General features: G+C 38.4%; 2 protein-coding genes across 2 annotated transcripts in view; one reads left to right on the top strand and one right to left on the bottom strand.

Annotated features, from left to right (window-relative positions):
* The window catches only part of CENPP (centromere protein P), a 113,904-nt gene that overhangs the window by 78,009 nt on the left and 16,467 nt on the right, over positions 1–19,428 (top strand). The window lies entirely within an intron of this gene.
* Positions 2,825–17,957, bottom strand: ECM2 (extracellular matrix protein 2). The gene is made up of 10 exons (XM_058031945.1): positions 17,869–17,957; positions 14,268–14,547; positions 9,677–9,865; positions 7,955–8,434; positions 7,526–7,641; positions 6,714–6,849; positions 5,795–5,952; positions 5,349–5,488; positions 3,909–4,235; positions 2,825–3,231 (listed from the first exon to the last, which is right to left on the bottom strand). The coding sequence occupies exons 2-10, from the start codon at positions 14,521–14,523 to the stop codon at positions 3,027–3,029; spliced, it is 2,007 nt and encodes a 668-aa protein (XP_057887928.1). The 5' UTR covers positions 14,524–14,547; positions 17,869–17,957; the 3' UTR covers positions 2,825–3,026.

Genomic DNA, 19,428 nt, shown 5'->3' with positions numbered 1-19,428 from the left:
GATTTCTTTCAGTAAAAGCACAAATTTTTAGTAGAAAAATGTTAACATTCTGTTTCCTAGTTCTGATAGGTATTTTCTTTTAGTGTTCTGAGGGGTTTTGCAGTAATTGCAAGCATGATGGGTATTTCAGAATCGAAATTCAGAAATTACATCAATCACACTCTGTAGTGTTACTGTGAGAGTGAATTAGCTGAGTGAAATTCACTTTGTCACAGGCAAATAGAAACCAAGCAGTCACACAGCAACTCCTTTTTGGGGCAGAGTTGAGTGATTTGTAGCTTTGTTATGGAGGGATCTCTATTAAATTGAATTGGAAAGTGGAGAAGGGTAGATAGTGTGAACTCAACATTTTTGGGGTCTCAGAGATTCTAATAACCTCAACACATGGGCATTAATAATGAAAATCTCATTTTGGGAGGTATTTGGTGCCTTTATTTTTCTGAGGCTTTTGCATGGTTTTTGTTGAGTTTTTTTCCTAAGAAAGCTCTTTTACCTTGCTTAGAGAAAACATTACCTCTAATTGTTCCTTCAAATTCAGAAATCTACCCAAGCTTCCATGGAAACAACATTATTTTTTTGGAGACCTCCACAGTTTTTATCATACCAGAAGTGCCTGTACCTGGTCAGGTAGATCCTCCAAGTTCCATCATCACTTACTCACTAAAAACAACATCTATACCTTTTATATTAATTTGGTGATAACCAAAGGATGTCTTCTGCTCTGTTTCAATTTACAATGAGATTTAGCAAGTGTTGTCAAAATTCTGATGTGAGATACTCGAGTCTACAATGTAAGTCAGAACTTGGAAATCTAATAGAGGGATTCTAAACTCCCAAAAATCCTCTTAGGCCACATAGCACTGTGGTTCTGGAATTGCTGTGGCTATTGAATCCTAACCTCTCCTATCCTGGTCTCTTACTGACTGTAAAATATCTTTCCCTCTTGTAGTTTCAACATTCACACCTTGTATTCAGATCTCTGGTTGGGTTACTGAAAACATCATATTCAGGGTTTTGCTGTACTATAAGCAGTTTCCTCTCTGAAATGTTTGTAAAATTCTGATGGGGCATCTCTGCAGTCTTAGAAAGTTGCAGCTGGTTCACTCTTGAATTTATCTGTGAGTAGAAGTCATCTGTGTGTGGAGAACAGGAGAAATGAGAATGCTGCTGTGCATCCCCCAGATCCCATTGCCTAGCAGAAATGTTACTGGCTTGGCTTAGCAGGATCTCCCTCATAGCAATTCTCATCAGGGACTTGCTGTGAAAGCTCTCACAGTATTTATTTTTTATATATATGATATATACACTATTTAATAAGATTTCTGAGTCTGATAACACTTAGCAAAACTATTATTCCACTCTCAATCCCATGGCCTTCTCAAAGTATATTCATTTCCAATGTAAACCTACAAAAATTAATTATTTGCTCAAATATATTTTAGAGAATAAACTAACTACAGTGGTTTTATGATGAGCTGTCCTTGCATATTTTTACCATACTGGTGGCCAAAGATTCCAAACTTGTTCCCATGTTTATCTTGACCAAGAATTCTCAGGTCACTGTGTCCTGGAGTCACAAGCTGTAAAATGGTGACAATCCCATTTACTTGGTTTATAAAATTCTTTCAAGCTCTGTTTAGAAGTGATGAGAGTTTTATAGTAAAGCCCATTCCACTTCCAAAATAATTGGTAATTTTGAAGAGTGGATTTGAGCTGCTTCCATTTCCATAGGGAAATGTTGTGCAAGTGTAATTGCTGTGTATTTCTGAAGTGAGCACCCACCCATTTGTTGTGTCCTTCATCCCTTGGCTTCTTTCTCCTGCTTGTTCTCCTGCCTCTGCTACTCTTGTGCTCCATTTTGAGAACATTTTCCCTTCATTCTCTGTCTCACTACTGGGGCTTTACTTTGGTGCTGTAACTTCACTTTAGGTCACATCCCACTGCTGAGAGCTTCTCATAGGAGCAACTTCCACAGAGCGATGCCAGGCAAGCTTGGTCCTCATTGTACTAAACCCCCACAGGAATAATCTTAGTCACATCACTTGCATAAAATTCACTTTTATGGTATCTTCATAGTGAAAAGCACACCTTGGAGAAAAAATATGAATAAATCTCAATTAATCTGTATTTTAGTGGTGTTATCCCATGCAAACCCAGTGGAGAATTTCTTTTGGGTCTTAGGAGTCTGAATGTTTGATAAGAGAAGAATTCTACTTAAAAGAAAATATTTGCAGCAATAGGTGGTGTTTTGCTTAAATTTATTATAAGACTACACATCCTGTACAGTATAAAAATCTAACAAACTAACTATAGTACAAATGAATGGAACCGATTACTGTGACTTTAAAAATAATTTTAAAAATTTAAAATATGCTTTGCTTAAAAAAAAACCATCCAGACAGAAATGAATTGTTCAATCCTCTAGGTCATCAGAATCTGTGCTTGAATACAGGAAGTTTTTAGGGTCATCTAAAACAAATAATTTAATTTTTTTTTTCTTAAAATTTCACTTGGAAGAGAGCTTAACACTGCAAAATGTTTGGTAGAAAATCCAATCCTGTGTGTGTTTTAAGAAATTTGATTCCTGCATTGCTAGAATGTTCATAGCTCAAGGATTTTTATCTCTTATATACAATTTTTGCAGTTGATGGTACCACTTAAAATGTTTTAAATTCAGTTAAATAAGATAGGACCAAGCTGAGGGTTTAGTTATATTCTTAAATCCTAAAATCTGATCTTACAGAGGGTGTGCCTGGGGGCACAGTTTGACCTGTTGTGTTTAAGCAGAATGCTGTTAATAGAAATAAAAATAGATCTCATAGTCTTAAGCTTCAAGTTTTACATTTAATGGTTTTATAATGAAACAATATGAAGAAACACACTGCTACCTTACTTCAGTAGATAATATACAGTATCATATTTATGGCAGGAAGGGTTTAAATCAGAAATAAGCAGACCAGTGAGTAGAGAGAATAAATAAAACTGCATTGCTAGAGATGGGGGTTGCACTGCAGGTTTGGGGGGGTTTATTTGGTCTTCTGTGGTTTAAGAACAACACTGCAATAGGATCTTATGCATGAAAATGAATGTGGGGAGAGCTGCCTTGTGTTGATGTAGTTGTTTTCAAGGTGAACGTGTTCCAGGTGGGAATCTTCGTGCTCCTCCTCACTGTGGTCATGCTCGTCCTCGTGGTGGCTCTGAGTCCTGCAGATGCGTTCTGGGGGCACCCTCCTGTGACACAGGGGAGGAACCATGTTCTAATCATGTTCTAATCATGTTCTAAATCATTGCAGAGAACTCTCAACTTCATCATTTATTTTAGAGTTGCTGTCTATTTAGATATTTGAAAATGTTAACTTCCTCAGTACCTTAAATTTTCTCAATTACATATTTACTGAGGACTTTGAAAAGCCATTCTTTTGAACATTCTCTCTGCATTGTTTTCTCATTGATATCATATACTGAGTTTTCCTGAGGAAAACATTGCTATGTGTTGCTGAATGAAAACTTTGTCTGACACATGGGAATTCTCTCTTTGCCATTTCTTTGTTTTACAAAACAGCACAGAGAGCCTGGATTGAGCACGTGGCTCCAGAGCTGGGGCTGGTGGAACCTGCTCACCAGGTGACCCCAGCTGCTGACTCCTCCCATTATTTTGTTATCACTTGGAGCTCTGCTCCAGGAGCAGAAAAGCTGGTGTTTGCTGGTGATGAGCATTTTCAGTAACCGTGAGAAAGGGGGAAATCTCACTTCTAGCATATTAAGAAATATTGTAAAAGAAAACTCAGCATTCAGCTCCTTCTTCAGTTTTTTTTAACAAATATTTACTTAAAAATAACAAATTCCTAAAGCAAAGCATATCTTATTTATTTTAATGTCATTAATGTAAAAAAGAGCTTGGAAATTACCTTATTTTATTGTTGTTGAGTCTTAGAAAACGTAGTTTTCTCATTTCATCAATGCCAAAGGGTACAGCCTTCAATTCATTGTGATCCAAAAAGAGCTCCCTCAGGGAGTGATAAGCTCCAAAAAATGACACTGGGTCAATGCCATCATCAGTGAGTTTGTTAAAGGACAGGTAGAGATACTCCAGCCCAGGCCTCATGTGGCCAAACACATAGCCTGGAATTCTCTCAATCTGATTCCCTATAAGCACCAGATGGAGTAAAGATTTGGGCAGGTAGGAGGGAACATGATACAGCTTATTGTAAGAGAGGTCAATTGATTCCAAGTTCCTGCATTAAAGGAGAAAAGAAAAAGAAGCTGAAACCCCTCTGAGCTCCTGGCCTGGCAGTGCTGTGTCTGTGCAAGGCTCTGCTTCAGGGCATTGCCAGGGAATGACATTTCCAAGGGAAATTTGATCCTGATAATGGGGCAAAATGTGTTTATGGAATATGGTCGTGTATAATTACTCTGGGAATAGAAATAATTAAGTCATGAATTACCAATCAAGCACAAGAATTTTGTTGATGGGAAGAGATCTCCAGTAATAAGGGCGGGGGGGTCAGTACAGGGCAATCCCATGGGACTAATCTGGGATTGCTGCAATAATGAGTTACACTGAAGAGCTGGAATAACCTTGGGATTTCAGTCATTATCTCATTAACAGGGAGTTTTAAGCTTTGTTCTGAAGCCCATGTGAAATGGAATTGTGTGAATGATGAATGAATCAGTCCCCTGTGCTGCATTTCCAGGCATGAGAGATGCTGTCAGTAGTAACAGCATGGTTGTTTTCAGCTTCAGGAATTCACAGGTTCAGGAATCAAGGAATATGGCTGCAGTGCCAGTGATGGTCAGTACCCTGCTCAGCTTGGCAAATTATTTAGCAGGGAAACCAAAAGCGCTATCATCTTTTACTGCTTGCATTCTCATTGCTCACTGTGCTAATATTCTGCTCTTAGACAATGCAGCTGAACAATCTTCCCTTCATCTTATTGACTTTTATAGTTTTTAATCCAATGGGAAATAAGGCTAGGATAGTATTAAATTATTTTTAAATTACCTTTGAGATAATTATGTATCAATACTAAATTACCATATAATTGGATATAGTATTATTTATAATTAATGTTCATCTTTGAATGGGTGGTCAGAAAAAAATATTGACTTTTATGTTAATATGGTACAGATTTGAGGTAGAAGATCTTTCTATTTGACAGCTGACTGAGTATCTTCTAGATCATATAATTAGGCAAAGGAAATTTAGAAAAATTAGCAAAGGAAAACAAATCAAAGCATAATTACAACTCTAAGTTAAAAATAATGAAGTGCAGATATTTATTTGATTATTTGACCCACTAAAAACAGAGAAAAATTAAATAAATGCATTCTAAATGTCTGGTACTTACTCTTGGTTTATCCAAGCCAAAGGTGCTATCCTGTGCTCTTCTAATTTGTTATGCTTTAGCCCAATGATGTTGATGTTTCTGGTATGGTTAAAGCAAATTTCTGACACTTCTTCAATTTGATTATGTTCAAGATATAACTCCTGTAAGTGCATTTGGGAAGAAAATTTGTGAGATCAGAATGGGCTGAGTTTCCCATTGCAAATTCCAAGTGCAGCAATCACCTGTCCCCTGTATTCCCTGGTCTATGTTAATTCTGAATCTGAACCAGGCAGTTTGTACCTGGAGCGGGACCTTCAGAAACACAATTCCTCAGAGCAATTGTTTTGTTTTCTCATTTGTGAGAATACATATTGCTTTGAAAGGGCAAACAGAAGGAATTACATCCCTTTGGGTGTTTGTTGGGGGGGTTGTTGTTGTTAGTATTTGGTTGTTTTGGGGTTTTTTACCTCAAGAGTGGCAGGAAGACCTTGTGGTATAATTCTAAATTTATTTCTTCCCAGTCGCAAATAAGAAAGGCTTTTCAAAGGATAAAAGGCCAAAGGACTGACATTTGCTTCACTAAGTTTATTTCCTTCTAATTCCAGAGTGACCAAGTTCTTTAAACCTAAGGAGAAAAAGTTTCATTTCAGTTAATTAATGCCATCTTATATCTTGTTAAAATACATGTTCATAATTTAACAGTCTTAAACATTACCCAGATCAGTTCACAGCAATGAAAAATAAAAATGAACAGATTTTATTATCTCATAATCTTGGACTTGTTCATAGGTTTGTAGAGCTTTAGAGATTGACCACAGCTTTATTTACATTTTCCTCTCCCAGTCCAAATGGAAAGGGCAGCAGCTGATCCAGTTTAGATGGGACCCTTTTGGCAGGAGAGGAAAAGAGGCAAAAAAGTCCATCAAATTCTGACCTGGATGGTACCTTTTCCTTTTTCTTTCTCTTTTTTCTATCAGCCTGTATTTAAACTGGCTTCAAATTATCATGGTTGACTCCAATTATATTCTCCTTTATTTTGCATGGACATCAAATCTGTTCACTTCCATGCAATTTAAAATTAACTAAAATGGTTCCACCACACAAAAAGCCATCAGGTTGAAGGTGGGGATAGTTGGTGTCTTCAACATGCTTCAAATTCACCTCCACTCAGTGACCTTATATATAAACTGCTTTGGGAGAGGAGCAGTTGCATAAGGGAAAATGTAATTTTTAAATACTTTGTCATGCAAGCCTTTCAGCTTGTGCTGCTTTTAAAGACATGGCACTTTAAAGCTAGCAATTATTTTTCTATGTCAAACCAGGTTCAACATTCAGCCTTCCAAATTTATTTTTGACTTTTCATATGATTTTCATTTTTTAAATTACCTTTTAAGCTGTCTTCATCAATGGCATGAAGTTGGTTGTCATTTATTTTTATTTCTTCCAAAGCTGATGGCAATTCAGAGGGAATAAGTGCCAGCATATTTCCATCCAAATACAAACGTTTCAGCTTTTTCAGGATCTTATCACAGGGAGGAAGAGCATTTATATTATCAAGGAGCAATATATGCAGATAAATATTGAGTTAAGAGTTTCTTTAATACACACTCTGTAAGGTTTTTCAGCAGCAGTGCAGTAGTATCCAGTGTTTTGAATTAAAAACTATTTTTTTTCCCTGTCAATCTAATTAATAAGTTACTTTCTGCTAAATATTAACAAAAGTGCAGTTAATGTGACGTGTGACTCAAAGAGCTTCCCCACAGCCCTGCTGTGGTTCCCCAGGATCATTGTTTGCATTCCTGCTGCTCTCTGTGAATTGTGGAAGAATTGCCTGACTACGCTGGGCAGTATTTAGGACTTCAAAGTACATGCATTTAGAAATTACATGCTTATCCTCTTGATCTGTGAGCAAACTGATCATTTTCTGTAGGTCAGCAAGTTTCCTCAGACAGAAGGAGAGCAGCTTTCAGTAACTGAGGGTTATTATGCTTAAGCTAGCTTAAAAGATTGGTAAGAAAAATTATCATATCTAAATTTTAATTCTTGATTATGGTGAGAGATTTCTCAAAGTAGCTATTGAATTATACAATGCTTATTATACAAGGTGCAAAGTAGTTTAGATCCATAAACTGAAAAGCAAAAACATTATTTTAAGCAGCAATTACTGAGAGGGTAGCAGAGGAGCCATGCTTTCTTACTTTGAATGCTTTGGGACCTATGCCAGGAGAGGTAATGTTATTTTTACTCAGATCAATCCATTCCAAATTAGGTACCCCATTGAATGCTTCATCTGAGATAGTAGTGATGCTATTTCCTGGGGCAGAAGGCAAGAAAAAAGTTTCAGTAATGAAATACAGTCTGCACCTGAGGTGTGTAATACTGCATCTAGAAAATATATCACAAAAATAGCATTATGGACAGTAATTTTGTGTAGATGTATTTATCTTAGTATTTAAACACTGGCATGCAAATCTAATGTTTTTCATTTCTTGTTTTAAAGGCATAGCTGTAAATTTAGTTCTAAAACTTTTCTATATTAAGGAATGACAAAGCATTAACAGTGCTGTTGACTGCATTTTAGGGTGGATGATGTTAGAGAAGTCATGCAAATTAGATCCATTAATTACCTGTGAGGTCTAAACTCGTTAGGTCTGGATCTGAGATTGGAGGTATTTGTGTAAGTTTGGCATTAATGCAGCTTACTGTGGTGTCTGAGGTGGAACATCCAGATGGCAAAGGAGGAGTTTCTATGGGTGGAACAGGAATTGGGAAATGAGATGGAATTCTGAAAGCACCATCATCTTCATCACTGTCATCCTGCTCATCTCCTGCAGCTCCCGTTCTGGGCACAGGCAGCCTCCCTCTGTGCCGCCCTTTGTGCCTCCGGCGATTCTTTCTGCCTTTCCTTTTTCTTTTCTTCTCCCCTTTCCTGTGGCCCTCCTTGTCTCTGCCCTCTGTCACTGCTGTTGGGAGCAGCTCATCCTTCTCCACGTGAGGCTGTGCTGAGGGCAGAACATTGGTGGTGTCGAGGTCCTTGGGCTCTGGGGAGTCACCAGACATCTCACTGATGGCATCCAGTGCAATTATACTGGAGTCCAGCGAGGAGGCTGATGAGGGAAAAAACAACAAAACAACACAAGAGAGTCTGATGAAACTAAAAGATTAGTGAGCACTGTTTCCCACATACTGTAGAAAATTATGACTATAGATTATTATTCCTCTTAGAATACGATTCGAAGAATAAAAATGTGGTCTTAAATTGCTGCTTGAGAAAAGAGACACTTGACTGAGAAATTATGAAGGTAACCATACAGAAGAGTTTGTACACACCTGCAATTCCTGAGAACTCCAGACAAAAAGGTGGAAAAATTAATATAGCTTTCATTATCTCTCTCTTTGACTTACTATTAATTATGGGGTTTGTGTTGATGGAGGTGTCTAAAGAGGAAAAATAATGTGTCTGGAAGTGGGAGCTAATTTGGAAAAAATTCACAAAGGTCAAGACTTGTTCTCCAAAAGGGATTGTCAGGGGAGGAGTTGGCTGCAGGTGGGGATCTTACCAGGGAAATGCATTAACTCCATTACCAAAATGCAGTTTTTACTTCCATAACAGGACAATTCTAATAAAAGGAGTTCAAATGTCTCAGTCAACGTGACTTTTACAGTTCTACAGAGAATTCCTATGATGTCTCATCTCAGAGTGTCACATGCATATACACATGAGGATAAATAGTTCTTACAGTAGGAGAAGATTGAGTTCAGTACTTTGCAGATATAAAATACTGGGAGTGTGGGAAGGAAAGGAAGGGAATCCCATCTCATGTTTATCTCCTCCATTCCTTTTCTTTTTAAAGGTACCAGTTTTATTTAAATTATTGTGAAATACCAAAATTGTAGTTCTGGAGCTTCTCTTGGGAATTGACTTTCTTCTCTTGATTTACATGAAACTGCTGCAGGTTTTTGCACTTCTAACAAAGATTTACCACTCTGTATGTGTAATACATCAGTAATGACCAGTAGTTATTGATTGATCCTTTGTAAATGGAAGTGGGATAGAAAATATGAATAGATGTTATTTCTTTGTACATTTACAAAGTTCTGTAAAGGTAGGGGGGAAGTAAAAAAAGAAATACAATTATCTTTACTATTGCATATTTAGCATCATCTTTTCTTTAAATGCTGCATCAAAATCATCTAACAGAGCACTCAGAGAAACCAAGATCAACTTGAGTAGAAACTCTGAAGAGCTGCTTTAACCATGGAATTCAGGATAATGTGTGCCTTGTAACTCTTGGGATCATTAAATGTGGTGTTTATGGAAGGTTTTAAATATCTGTGGTGTCCCATACCGGTGTCAGAACACACTGGGCAGCACTCTCCTGCAGGGATGACGGTGTGGGGACATGTCAGAGGGTGGCACATGGCGGTGTCACAGATCACCTGGCCCTGGGAGCACAGGCAGGTGACGCAGGGCTGGGGAGACCACACGGCCTTGTCGAACATGATCATCCCGTTGGCTGTGCACTGCCCCTTCTTCCCTGGGAACACAAAATGGGACATGGCAGGTAAACAGCTTACAGTGAACCAACAGTGCTCATTTACAGCTCTGGAAAGAAGGACTACTATTTTGTTCTCATTTTGAAAATATGTAAAATGCACCCTATTCAAAGGATCTTATCATTATTCCTTACTTTTCATAGCTATATTTTCTTCAGCTTATTGGTAATCTTCACTTATGAAAAGCTTGAATACTTTTTCCAGACTTTCTTCTATTCCTCTCTTGTGCACTACAGATCTTTTCTAGTATCTTGCACATTAAATGAGAAAATTTTATTAAGGCCCTGCAGAACTGGGAGAGTAACAATATTCAGTTTATAGTGACAGTTCATAGGCTTGGTGGAAGTAAAGTTCCATTCCAGGATGACTGATAATATGGCAAAAATCTCCACTTCCCTGTAACTTGCTTTATTTGAAAAACAAAAAACCAAACATCCCTCTTTGCTGTAAAAGCAGTAATCTAGAACAACTTGTGCTATGAAATACTCTGTCTCCCAAATTTCTGGATATGTATCTACAAAAGATTGAGATTTCCCCAGGGTACACAGTTCAAATTTTCAGAAAGAAATGTAATTTTGTAAGCTCTGGTCAGATATTCAGTAGAGGGGTGATCTGGAAAGCACAGAGACTGGGGAAGGAAAGTAATCCCAGTCTCCCTTTCCTTCCAATGGTGGAGTTCACTTCAGAATCTTCCCTGGGCAGTTCTCACCCAGACCCCAGGCTAAACATTGCACTTTACCACGTTGCTTTTTTATTTTTGGTCTTTTGAGAGAAGGAAAACCAAGGCTGAGATTCTTCATCCCATGCAAATATTCCTATTTTTGTGTGTACCTCTAAATGTTGTTGAGAAGCTGAACTCCCTCACACCTTCCTTTTCCTCTTTCTAACTGACCTGAGAATGCATTGCTGAAGTGTTGTTTTGAGGTGAAAACCCATATCAAAGTTAACTTTGTTCTTCCCTGCATATAAAGAAGAAGAAATTTCCTCTCTTCCTATTCAGTTTGACTTCCTCCTTCAAATGAAAATTAATACAGTGGAAAAATCTTTTCTCACCTGAATCTGCATGCCAATAGACTTTCACTTGTGGTGCACAAATTGTCTTTGGAGGGTTCTTTGCAGGGTTTGTTTTCCCATACTCTGCCCTGCTCCATGCCTGGGTGTTTAATTCTAATAAGAGTATTCAGGATAGCCTCCTAATAACCTTGTAAGACTATTGTAAATATTTGGTTTGAAATGTCTCTGGTATTAATATTTGTCTCAAAAGGAAGCATTTTGCATAGTCTTTCAAGGTAGTCCTACTTCATAACAAAAGTTCTTTTTCCTTCTACTCAAAGACCACTGGATATCAATCTGTTTTCTACAGTAAAAATTAATTATCAGAATCATCCAGTTTGGTTGATCTCTATATTCCATATTTTTTTTAATGCTTTGATTTAAATTTCTCTTATGATGACAAAAGCAAGAAATTGAAGTTTTGAGTAGTTGCATCTTGTTTTTTCAAAAGTCTGGGACATCTCTGCCTCATTTCAGCTGCATAAAGTTGTGCTCTAAGCAACTCCAGCCATGTCAACTGGAAGAGGAGAGGAATTAATCCAGGCCAAGTGTTAGTTGGCTTTAAGTCCCTTGTCATTCCACCCAGGTATCTGCAATCCAGCTGTTTGCTGGATCCTGACTTTGGGGTTTATGTGCTTGCCAGTACACCACAATACTTCTTTTAAATAACCTCCAAAAGAAACACAAAAAGAATCCTGCACTTTCTCATGTTAAACAATAAAACAATGACTGTTCCAGAAGAGCATAATCTGGCCTGAGAAGGAAATTCTTCCGTGCTTCCTAAAATTCTTTCTTTTGTTTTAGCTACCAGAGTGTATCAGAAGTCAGAGCAAATCTTGTCTGAATAAGCATAAAGATCTGAGTTATCAGGCTTGGCCTTTGCAGGCTTCTTTAACAAATGATCCTTTGTTTCCCTGTGTACATTAGCGTTGCATAAAAGGCAGGAGCAGTGTGTGCTCAGACAAAGGTTTTCCCCTTTGGGTGCATTGCAGAGCTGCTGTCTGGCACTGTTGGGATTCCCAGAACCCCTGTGAGACGCAAAGGCTGTGCTGAGATGCTCCTCACATTTCCTGACCACTGAGTCACTTCAGCTTGGTGGGGTGAGAGGGATCAGAGATGGGGCAGCAGTGAACATCCTACTCTGCTCTGCCTAATGGACAACTGCAAATTACCTCATGCTGTGGCCAACTGTTTGATTTAATTTGGATGTTCACATGCTTCTAATCTGGAGGAATTACATGTCTGGTTACTGTTAAACCTCCATTTAGCTGCTCATTTTCATCCTGCATATATCTGTAAATTTGGGTGGGTTTGGGTTTTTTAGTCTCCTAAGAGCAAAACAAGTAGCTAAGAGAATGGAAATTAATGTTTGGATTGCATTTTCTTCTATTCTGAAGCATGATTAATAATAGTGTTCTATTATTTAATAGGCTATGTTTTTTCCAAATCTGACATTAACTTGAAAAAATTTTGAACTTTAAAAGCTAGACTAAAAAATACCTTGTGGTTCCAGTGTTTGGCAGATGAGCATAGGACTTTTAACCTTTGGAAATATGGTGTAAATTCAGCATGGAGTTCCAAATAAAATGAGTTCAGTGGTTTGAGCTCAGCTTTTGGATGCAAGTCCAGATAGAAAGAAACAAGCGGGGTGGGGAGGGGGAAGAGCTGTGCATTATTTCAGCATGACTGATGGTCCTGACAGAAACCCTGGAATATCTTACATGAAGTGTATGCTACTTACATGGTATTTTCCTCTGTTTAACTTTAAAAATATTTGTAAATTAGATGTTTGACATTAGTAATATGTATAATGTTGTAATACACACTGAAAATGCCATAGTCCAGAGTTTTGCTAGTTTTCCTATTCAAACCTCTTACTTTCAAATACTTGATTTGAAATGGTTCAGCCTTTCCGAAGTAAGGACTCACAACAAACAGTAATTGTGGAGAAACTGTGGCTGATTTATGTTTGGCCATTTGAGACCTCTTAACCCAGTGGTCATGTCTGTTGTGTGACACACTGAAAGGCTTAAATTCTTGCTTATAAAAATAGATGATTATTATATTTATTATATATAGAATATGGGAATCAGGGCATTCTGTTTTGATTTTTTTCCCCATAAAATTCATTAAACTGCATATAAATATTTTACTTAGTGTATGATCTCTTGGTGGAGGAATGGAAATATCTGTATCCATAAATACAAATATTTATGGATACAGATATTATATTATTTATGGATACAGAAATACAGAGATGAAAATCTCTGGATCACCAAAAAGGCAAGTTAGGTATAAATCATACTACTGAACTTCTATGAAATAAATCTGGGTTGTCAATATAGATGGAGAATAAGAGTGGTCTTGTGTTGAATGAGTAAGATATTCTCTCTTTTAACTCAGTTTTCCATCATTAGTTGTCTTATTTGTAGCATAACTTCCATATTCCAGCTACAACCGACCATTATTAAGTTATTTACAAAATCAAGAAATATTCCTGAAGGTTTGCATGTGCAATTTGCTTTTCAAAAATGCAACCCATAAAGTAAAAATAAAAATCTGAATCTATTTTAATTAACACTGTTGTTACTGCTGTTGAAGCCTCAGTGAAATGTTAATTGACTTAGGAGATATATTGAGCAATAAATTCTTCAAAATGGCCTTCAAACTTGGAACACAAGTTTGGAACTCATTGGGAATTATGAAAATACCCGAACAAATTTCTTGTTCGTTAAGATAAAAAAATAATGCAGAAAACTTGTGGGAAATATTGCTGTTATCTGGCAAAGCAGGGTTTGATAAAAAGCCTCATAATGCCAACTGCAGAATCACTGCAGAAGCAGCAGGAATGTGTGGAAGTAAAGTGTCACCATGATATTTTCTGAAAAATTCCTTTTGCCAGGATTTTTCTCCTGAGAAGCTGAGAGGCCCCAGGAACAAAATGTAAACAATGATTATCTGCTGCTGTGGAATGCAACAGGTGGATCTGTGATTGGTCTCATGTGGTTGTTTCGAATTAATGGCCAATCACAGTCCCACTGTCTCAGACTCTCTGAGAGTCACGAGCTTTTGTTATCATCCTTTTCTTTCCATGCTAGACTTCTGATGAAGTCCTTTCCCTCTATTATTTTAGTATAGTTCTAATATAATATAGTATAGTTTTAATATAGTATTTCTCATAAAATAATAAATCAGCCTTCTGAAACATGGAGTCAAGATTCTCATCTCTTCCCTGGTCATGGGACTCCTGCAAACATTAGAGCTAAAATAAAGCTTTAAAGAGTTGATGTGTCTGAAATGAGGAGCAGAGCAGAGGGGCTGTGTTCTCACCTGGTAGGACACTGTAGGTGCTCTCGTGCTGGCCCAGCCCCACCAGGGAGTCGAAGACACCCATGACGTTGTCATCGATGGTGAGGAGCGGGATCCTGGGCCCCGGGCGCTGCAGCCCCACTGCCCTGGGGCTCCTGTGCCCTGCCCTGGGGGAAATCCTCCTCCTCTGCCTCCTGCCAGTGCCTCCTTCAGCTGGGCACAGATCCCTGCACAGCCACAGGAGCAGGAAGTAACAGAGCAGGGATGGTGCCTGCATCGTCTATGGGTCCCACAGAGTGCCCTGGAATGGGGAAAAAAAAGAGGGAAATCAGAGCTTTTAGGGCCATGTCAGTCACACAGCACTTTTCAAGGCAGGTGAACTAAGAAATGGTAGGTCACTATAACCAAGGTTCCCCTTGGAAAGAAGTTGCCCTCTGAGAGCTCCAGTGACCAGTTTGATTGTAGGGATTCTCAACAGTCACCATCAAACAGGTGCTGGTTTGTGTTTGGGGTTGCACTTGCAGAGGTGGTTTAGATTTGCAGTGCCAGAGCATTGGCTGTTCAGTAATTGTTGCTGCTCCCAGCAAGGGACTTCCTGAGAGTTCTGTAAAGTGTGTCTTCCTTTTTTTATTTCTTCCAGAGTGTTGTAAGTTCTGAGTGTGGGAGTGGAAAGGTAACCAAAAAATGCCAATTCATTTGTGATGTGCTGCTCTTGGGTTGGCGTTTCTGTGCAAGGTGTTTTTTCACTGTAAATGAAGAGATGTTGCTTTTCCATCCATCTCTGGCCATCCTCTTCTCTAACAGGATCTGCTTGGTTCTTCAGAGGAGACCTTCAGGAAGTTTGTGCTATTTGTGACATCCCACAACTGCTTTTCCAGTGGAAGTTTTTATGAAGTGTAGGCTCTAGTAGGGGTTGTGTTCTGCATTTACTTATTAAAAAATTCAAAATAATTGAGCCTTCTTATGATCATGACAGAAAAATTACATTTACTGTCACCAATAGGTGGCATTCCAAAACAGAGCAGTCAGGATTCAGAAGCACACATAAGGAAGGAAATCCAGCAGTGGATTGCTGTACCAATGTGGAAATCAGAGCCTGTACATCCATTAATGATCTGTGTTGCATAATCCTTGCAAAAAGGAAATGCTGCTGTCCTGTGGCCTGTTTTAACTGAGACAGCACAGACAGGAGACATTTGTGCTCTTGGGAGAGTGGGAATTAGTGAAGGACTTGGAGCTCTTGGGCTTTGTGGCCAAGACAAGGCTTAGAGCATGGCCATGGCTTTTCTCTGAGGAAGTTCTGAGGGGATTAAAAAATGCTTTTTCTTCATGTTCATCAGTCTGGCTTTGCATGTCATCTTTCACTTTGGAGTTAATCTTATTATAATTATATTGTGTAAATATTGGACAGTATTATTTCAGGAACTTGAACTGTGGCTTTGCCTGAATTAGATTTTGTTTAAAAGCTTGTTCATCTTGGTATTTTCTGATTTATAGAACAGGTCACATTTTCGGTACAAGTTTTCTAATTGTTCTTTAATATAAGCCATGTGATTGATTGCTTGTTTTCCATGCTTTCCACATCATAATTCTCATATATTTTTTTATTCTCGTGTTTTAAAATGAGAAGCTGGCAATAAATCAGCTTAAGAGTATGCATTTTACTTTTGTTTAATAATGTAGCTTCTGTGTTCAACTATTTTAAAATTGAAATGGTTTCATAAGTTTAGGTATTAATTTGCAGGATTTGAAGTTAATATTTTTATTTCTATATGAAGGGAATTTGAGATGCAAGTGTCTCACACAAATCCTCACAGCAGTTCCTGGAATATCAGGTTTTGAAATGAATCCAAACTTTACATTGCTGTTTTCTGCCCCTCAGAAATCATGTATTCCAAAATGCTGTATAGACTCTATGGCTTTTTATTTACAGCAATTACTGCTAGTTAACATCTCAGATAGATGCAGAAGCTTGCCCTCTGCACTGGAAATGCCTGATCTTGTTGAGAAAGTGCTCATTTCTGAGTGCCTCAGGAGGAATGAGCCAAAGGCTTTGGTGTCTGCCTTGCGTGGTAATGAGTGGCTGTAAAATTACACAGGAAACTTCTGTTCCACAGGCTGGGCTGAGACACACTGAGAGCCCTCAGGGAAAACTGGATGTACAAAGGAAAGGCTTGGCCATGTGTGTTCATTCTGTCAAGTTTCTGACATCTTAATTATGGTTCCATTTTTCTGGGATACTCTATAATAACACCAGAGCTGTGCAGTTACAATGCTGCTACGTTGCACTTGGGCTTTTTTAACATTTAACCATTTCTTCCTGTGGTCAGAGGCACATAATGGCATGACTGAAACACTTTTCCATTCTTCATTTCTTTTTAAAAGTCAGGAATAATATAGAGTGAATTATATTACATTAACTGTACCGATGTTAATGTACATTAAAAGATGTTTTGCTAGGAACTTGAAGAGTAAAATTCTGTAGAAAAGCAAATTATTATAAAGTGAAACTTGGTTTCATAAAGTACTTTATAAACACAAATTTTTAAAAATCAGAAACAAAACAACAAAAAGCACACCACACCGCCCCCAAAAAAGTCTTTATAAACTAATCCTGTTCATATATGTGAGTTTATATGCTCATTTTTAACACCAATTTAACTCTTCAGCACTGAAAGCTTAATAGTGCTATTTTCAACTAAATTATGTTCTTTGCATGCAAAACACTGGGCTACTGAGTTCCTTTCCTTGGCTTAGTTGATAAGTGCTGCCTCACATTTTAAGGCCCAAATTGTGAAAGGCCTTGGGTGCTTTGGGCCTTTCCTGCCCATGTCTGGGATCCTCAGATTTCTCTCAGGAGGCTGTATTTTGTGTAGTGCCAGCCAAATTTTAATTTGGGGAAAATTCAGACTATTCAATTTATGACTTTCATAATAAATCATTGCATAGTAAAATACAATTATAGATAGCCACTGTAATGAAATCATTAACTGTTTGTGTTGCTGCCAGATAGTTTCAACATGGCTGCATTGCTGTGCCTTTTTTCATTTCACCCACAAATATTTAGATCAGGAACAGTATGTGAAAGCATTTACTTTTACTTTGTAATGTGTTCAGTAATTTGTACCTTTATCTTCAGTACCTGTCCGTTTCCTATTATGCTAACAGACAGAGTTAATTTTTAAAGGAGAGACCCTTTAGAAATGCCAGAGTATCAGAATTTATTAAATAATCTATCTTCATCCATTCAGCCAAAATTCAAACACATTTCTAAGTCAGTGTGATTTCTCCTGACACACAGGGGTTAAAGTGCTTTACCAAGATTTTTCCCTCACTCTTTTTAAATGCATTGCACAGAAATTAATTACATTTATCCACAGCAGCCAGACCAGTTGCACACTCTGTTAGTTTCAGTTGGATGTGAGTGGCAAACATTCAGACAGAACAAAAAGCAGCTCAACGGGTATTGCACACTTTATCTAGAAAGGCATTTCTCTTCAGTATTGCTAAAAATAGCCCACATCATTTCATTTCAAATATTACATATTTGCAAAGTTAACATGAAGTTTAAGCCATTCAACACCATGCTTTAAGCAGTAATTTAAAATGGAAAACATTTTACCTTGTAATCTAACCTAACAGCAGATTCTGCTTGCTGTCATTTAGTCTCCCGTTGCAAATGAAACAAAATCTCAGTGATATCTTTAAAACAAACAGAGAAACTGTAGGGATTGTTGAAACATGTGAGCTGATTCCTTAGTTAAGCCTGGAATAGCTTCTTCCCCAGGGGAGCCAGGGCTGAGCTCTGCGAGCAGAGCCCGTGCTGGTGCTGGAACCTCGCTCGGGCAAATGAGGAGCAGCACAATGCCTCTGGTCCCGAGGCTGACAAGGCACAGCTGGAAATCCTTTTCCAGGGCTTTCAGTCACATAAGGAACAAGGAAATGGAGTGTTTGCACAAGAAACAAAAAATGTGTGTTTTATTCAGTGCTGCTTTATGTATTTAAAAGTTTCGTTTCCAGGTGGCGCGACTTTAATGTAGATTTAAATAAAATAAGAAGATCTAATACACTTTGGCAGATGTAGCCTTAACATAAAAACATTTATTAAAATTAGAACTTTTTTTTTCAATTCATGTTTTCCTAATCCCCTCCTGCACTTAAAGCCTGTCATCTATAAGCAGCAAGCCTTTTTGTTGAGGTTTTAGCATGGAAAGTTTTTCTTTTGTCCTTTTACAGCAATGATTTCACTGCAAGTTGCAGCTTATGCATGGAAAATAAAACGACTGAAGCACTTTCCCTTCATTTTTTCTCTTTGTAAGGCTAATTACATCCTGAAAAATGATCCTGGAGCTCAGTTCTGCAGAAGCTGCAGGGAAGTTGGTGATCCAGAGAGGAGAAGGGAGGGAGTTAAGGATACATTACCACAAGTCCTGTGTGTGCCAGCAGAGCCTTTTCCTGCATCCCCAGCTTGCTCCGAGGTCCAGGGGGTGTGGGATGGGTCTGCTGAGCTTCAAAATGACAAATTCACCTGGGACACCAAGTTTTCTGAGTTCTGCTGACATTAAACATCTGTAGTTTCCTTGAACTCGCAGTCTGAGGAATATTTAGACAGATTGTCATGGAATGGTGTAACCATTGAGTTAACCATAATTGTTAACTGGTGTGTGGTGGAAAGATACTGGGAGAACACATTGTCTCTTAAAATAGGTATCCAGTCCCTACTGTGCTCTGCTTTGCAAAGGCAAAAGAAGAAATATTAAACTTTGTTAATTAATCTGAAGCTGTTTGAAAGGAAAGGAGACAGTCACATAAAAAATGGAGTGAAAATCTGGATGGAAGGACCTTAAAGTTTATCCCATTATCAGGGACACCTTCCACCATCCCAGGCTGCTCCAAGCCCCAGTGTCCAGCCTGGCCTTGGACACTTCCAGGGGTCCAGGGGCAGCCACAGCTTCTCTGGGAACCTGTGCCAGGGCCCTCACAGGGAAGAATTCCTTCCCAATCTCATCTAACCCTGCCCTTCTTCACCTTAAGGCCTTTCCCCTGTGTCCTGTCACTCCAGGTCCTTGTCCCCAACCCCTCTCCCGCTCTCTGGGAGCCCCTTCAGGCTCTGGAAAGGCCCTGAGGTGTCCCCAAAGCCGCCTCTTCTCCAGGCTGAACTGCCCCAAGTCTTCATTAGTGA

This window comes from Melospiza georgiana, chromosome 11 (assembly GCF_028018845.1).
Source record: "Melospiza georgiana isolate bMelGeo1 chromosome 11, bMelGeo1.pri, whole genome shotgun sequence".
In the NCBI taxonomy this organism is placed as follows: domain Eukaryota; kingdom Metazoa; phylum Chordata; class Aves; order Passeriformes; family Passerellidae; genus Melospiza; species Melospiza georgiana.
This window is presented reverse-complemented; position numbering and strand designations above follow the sequence as displayed.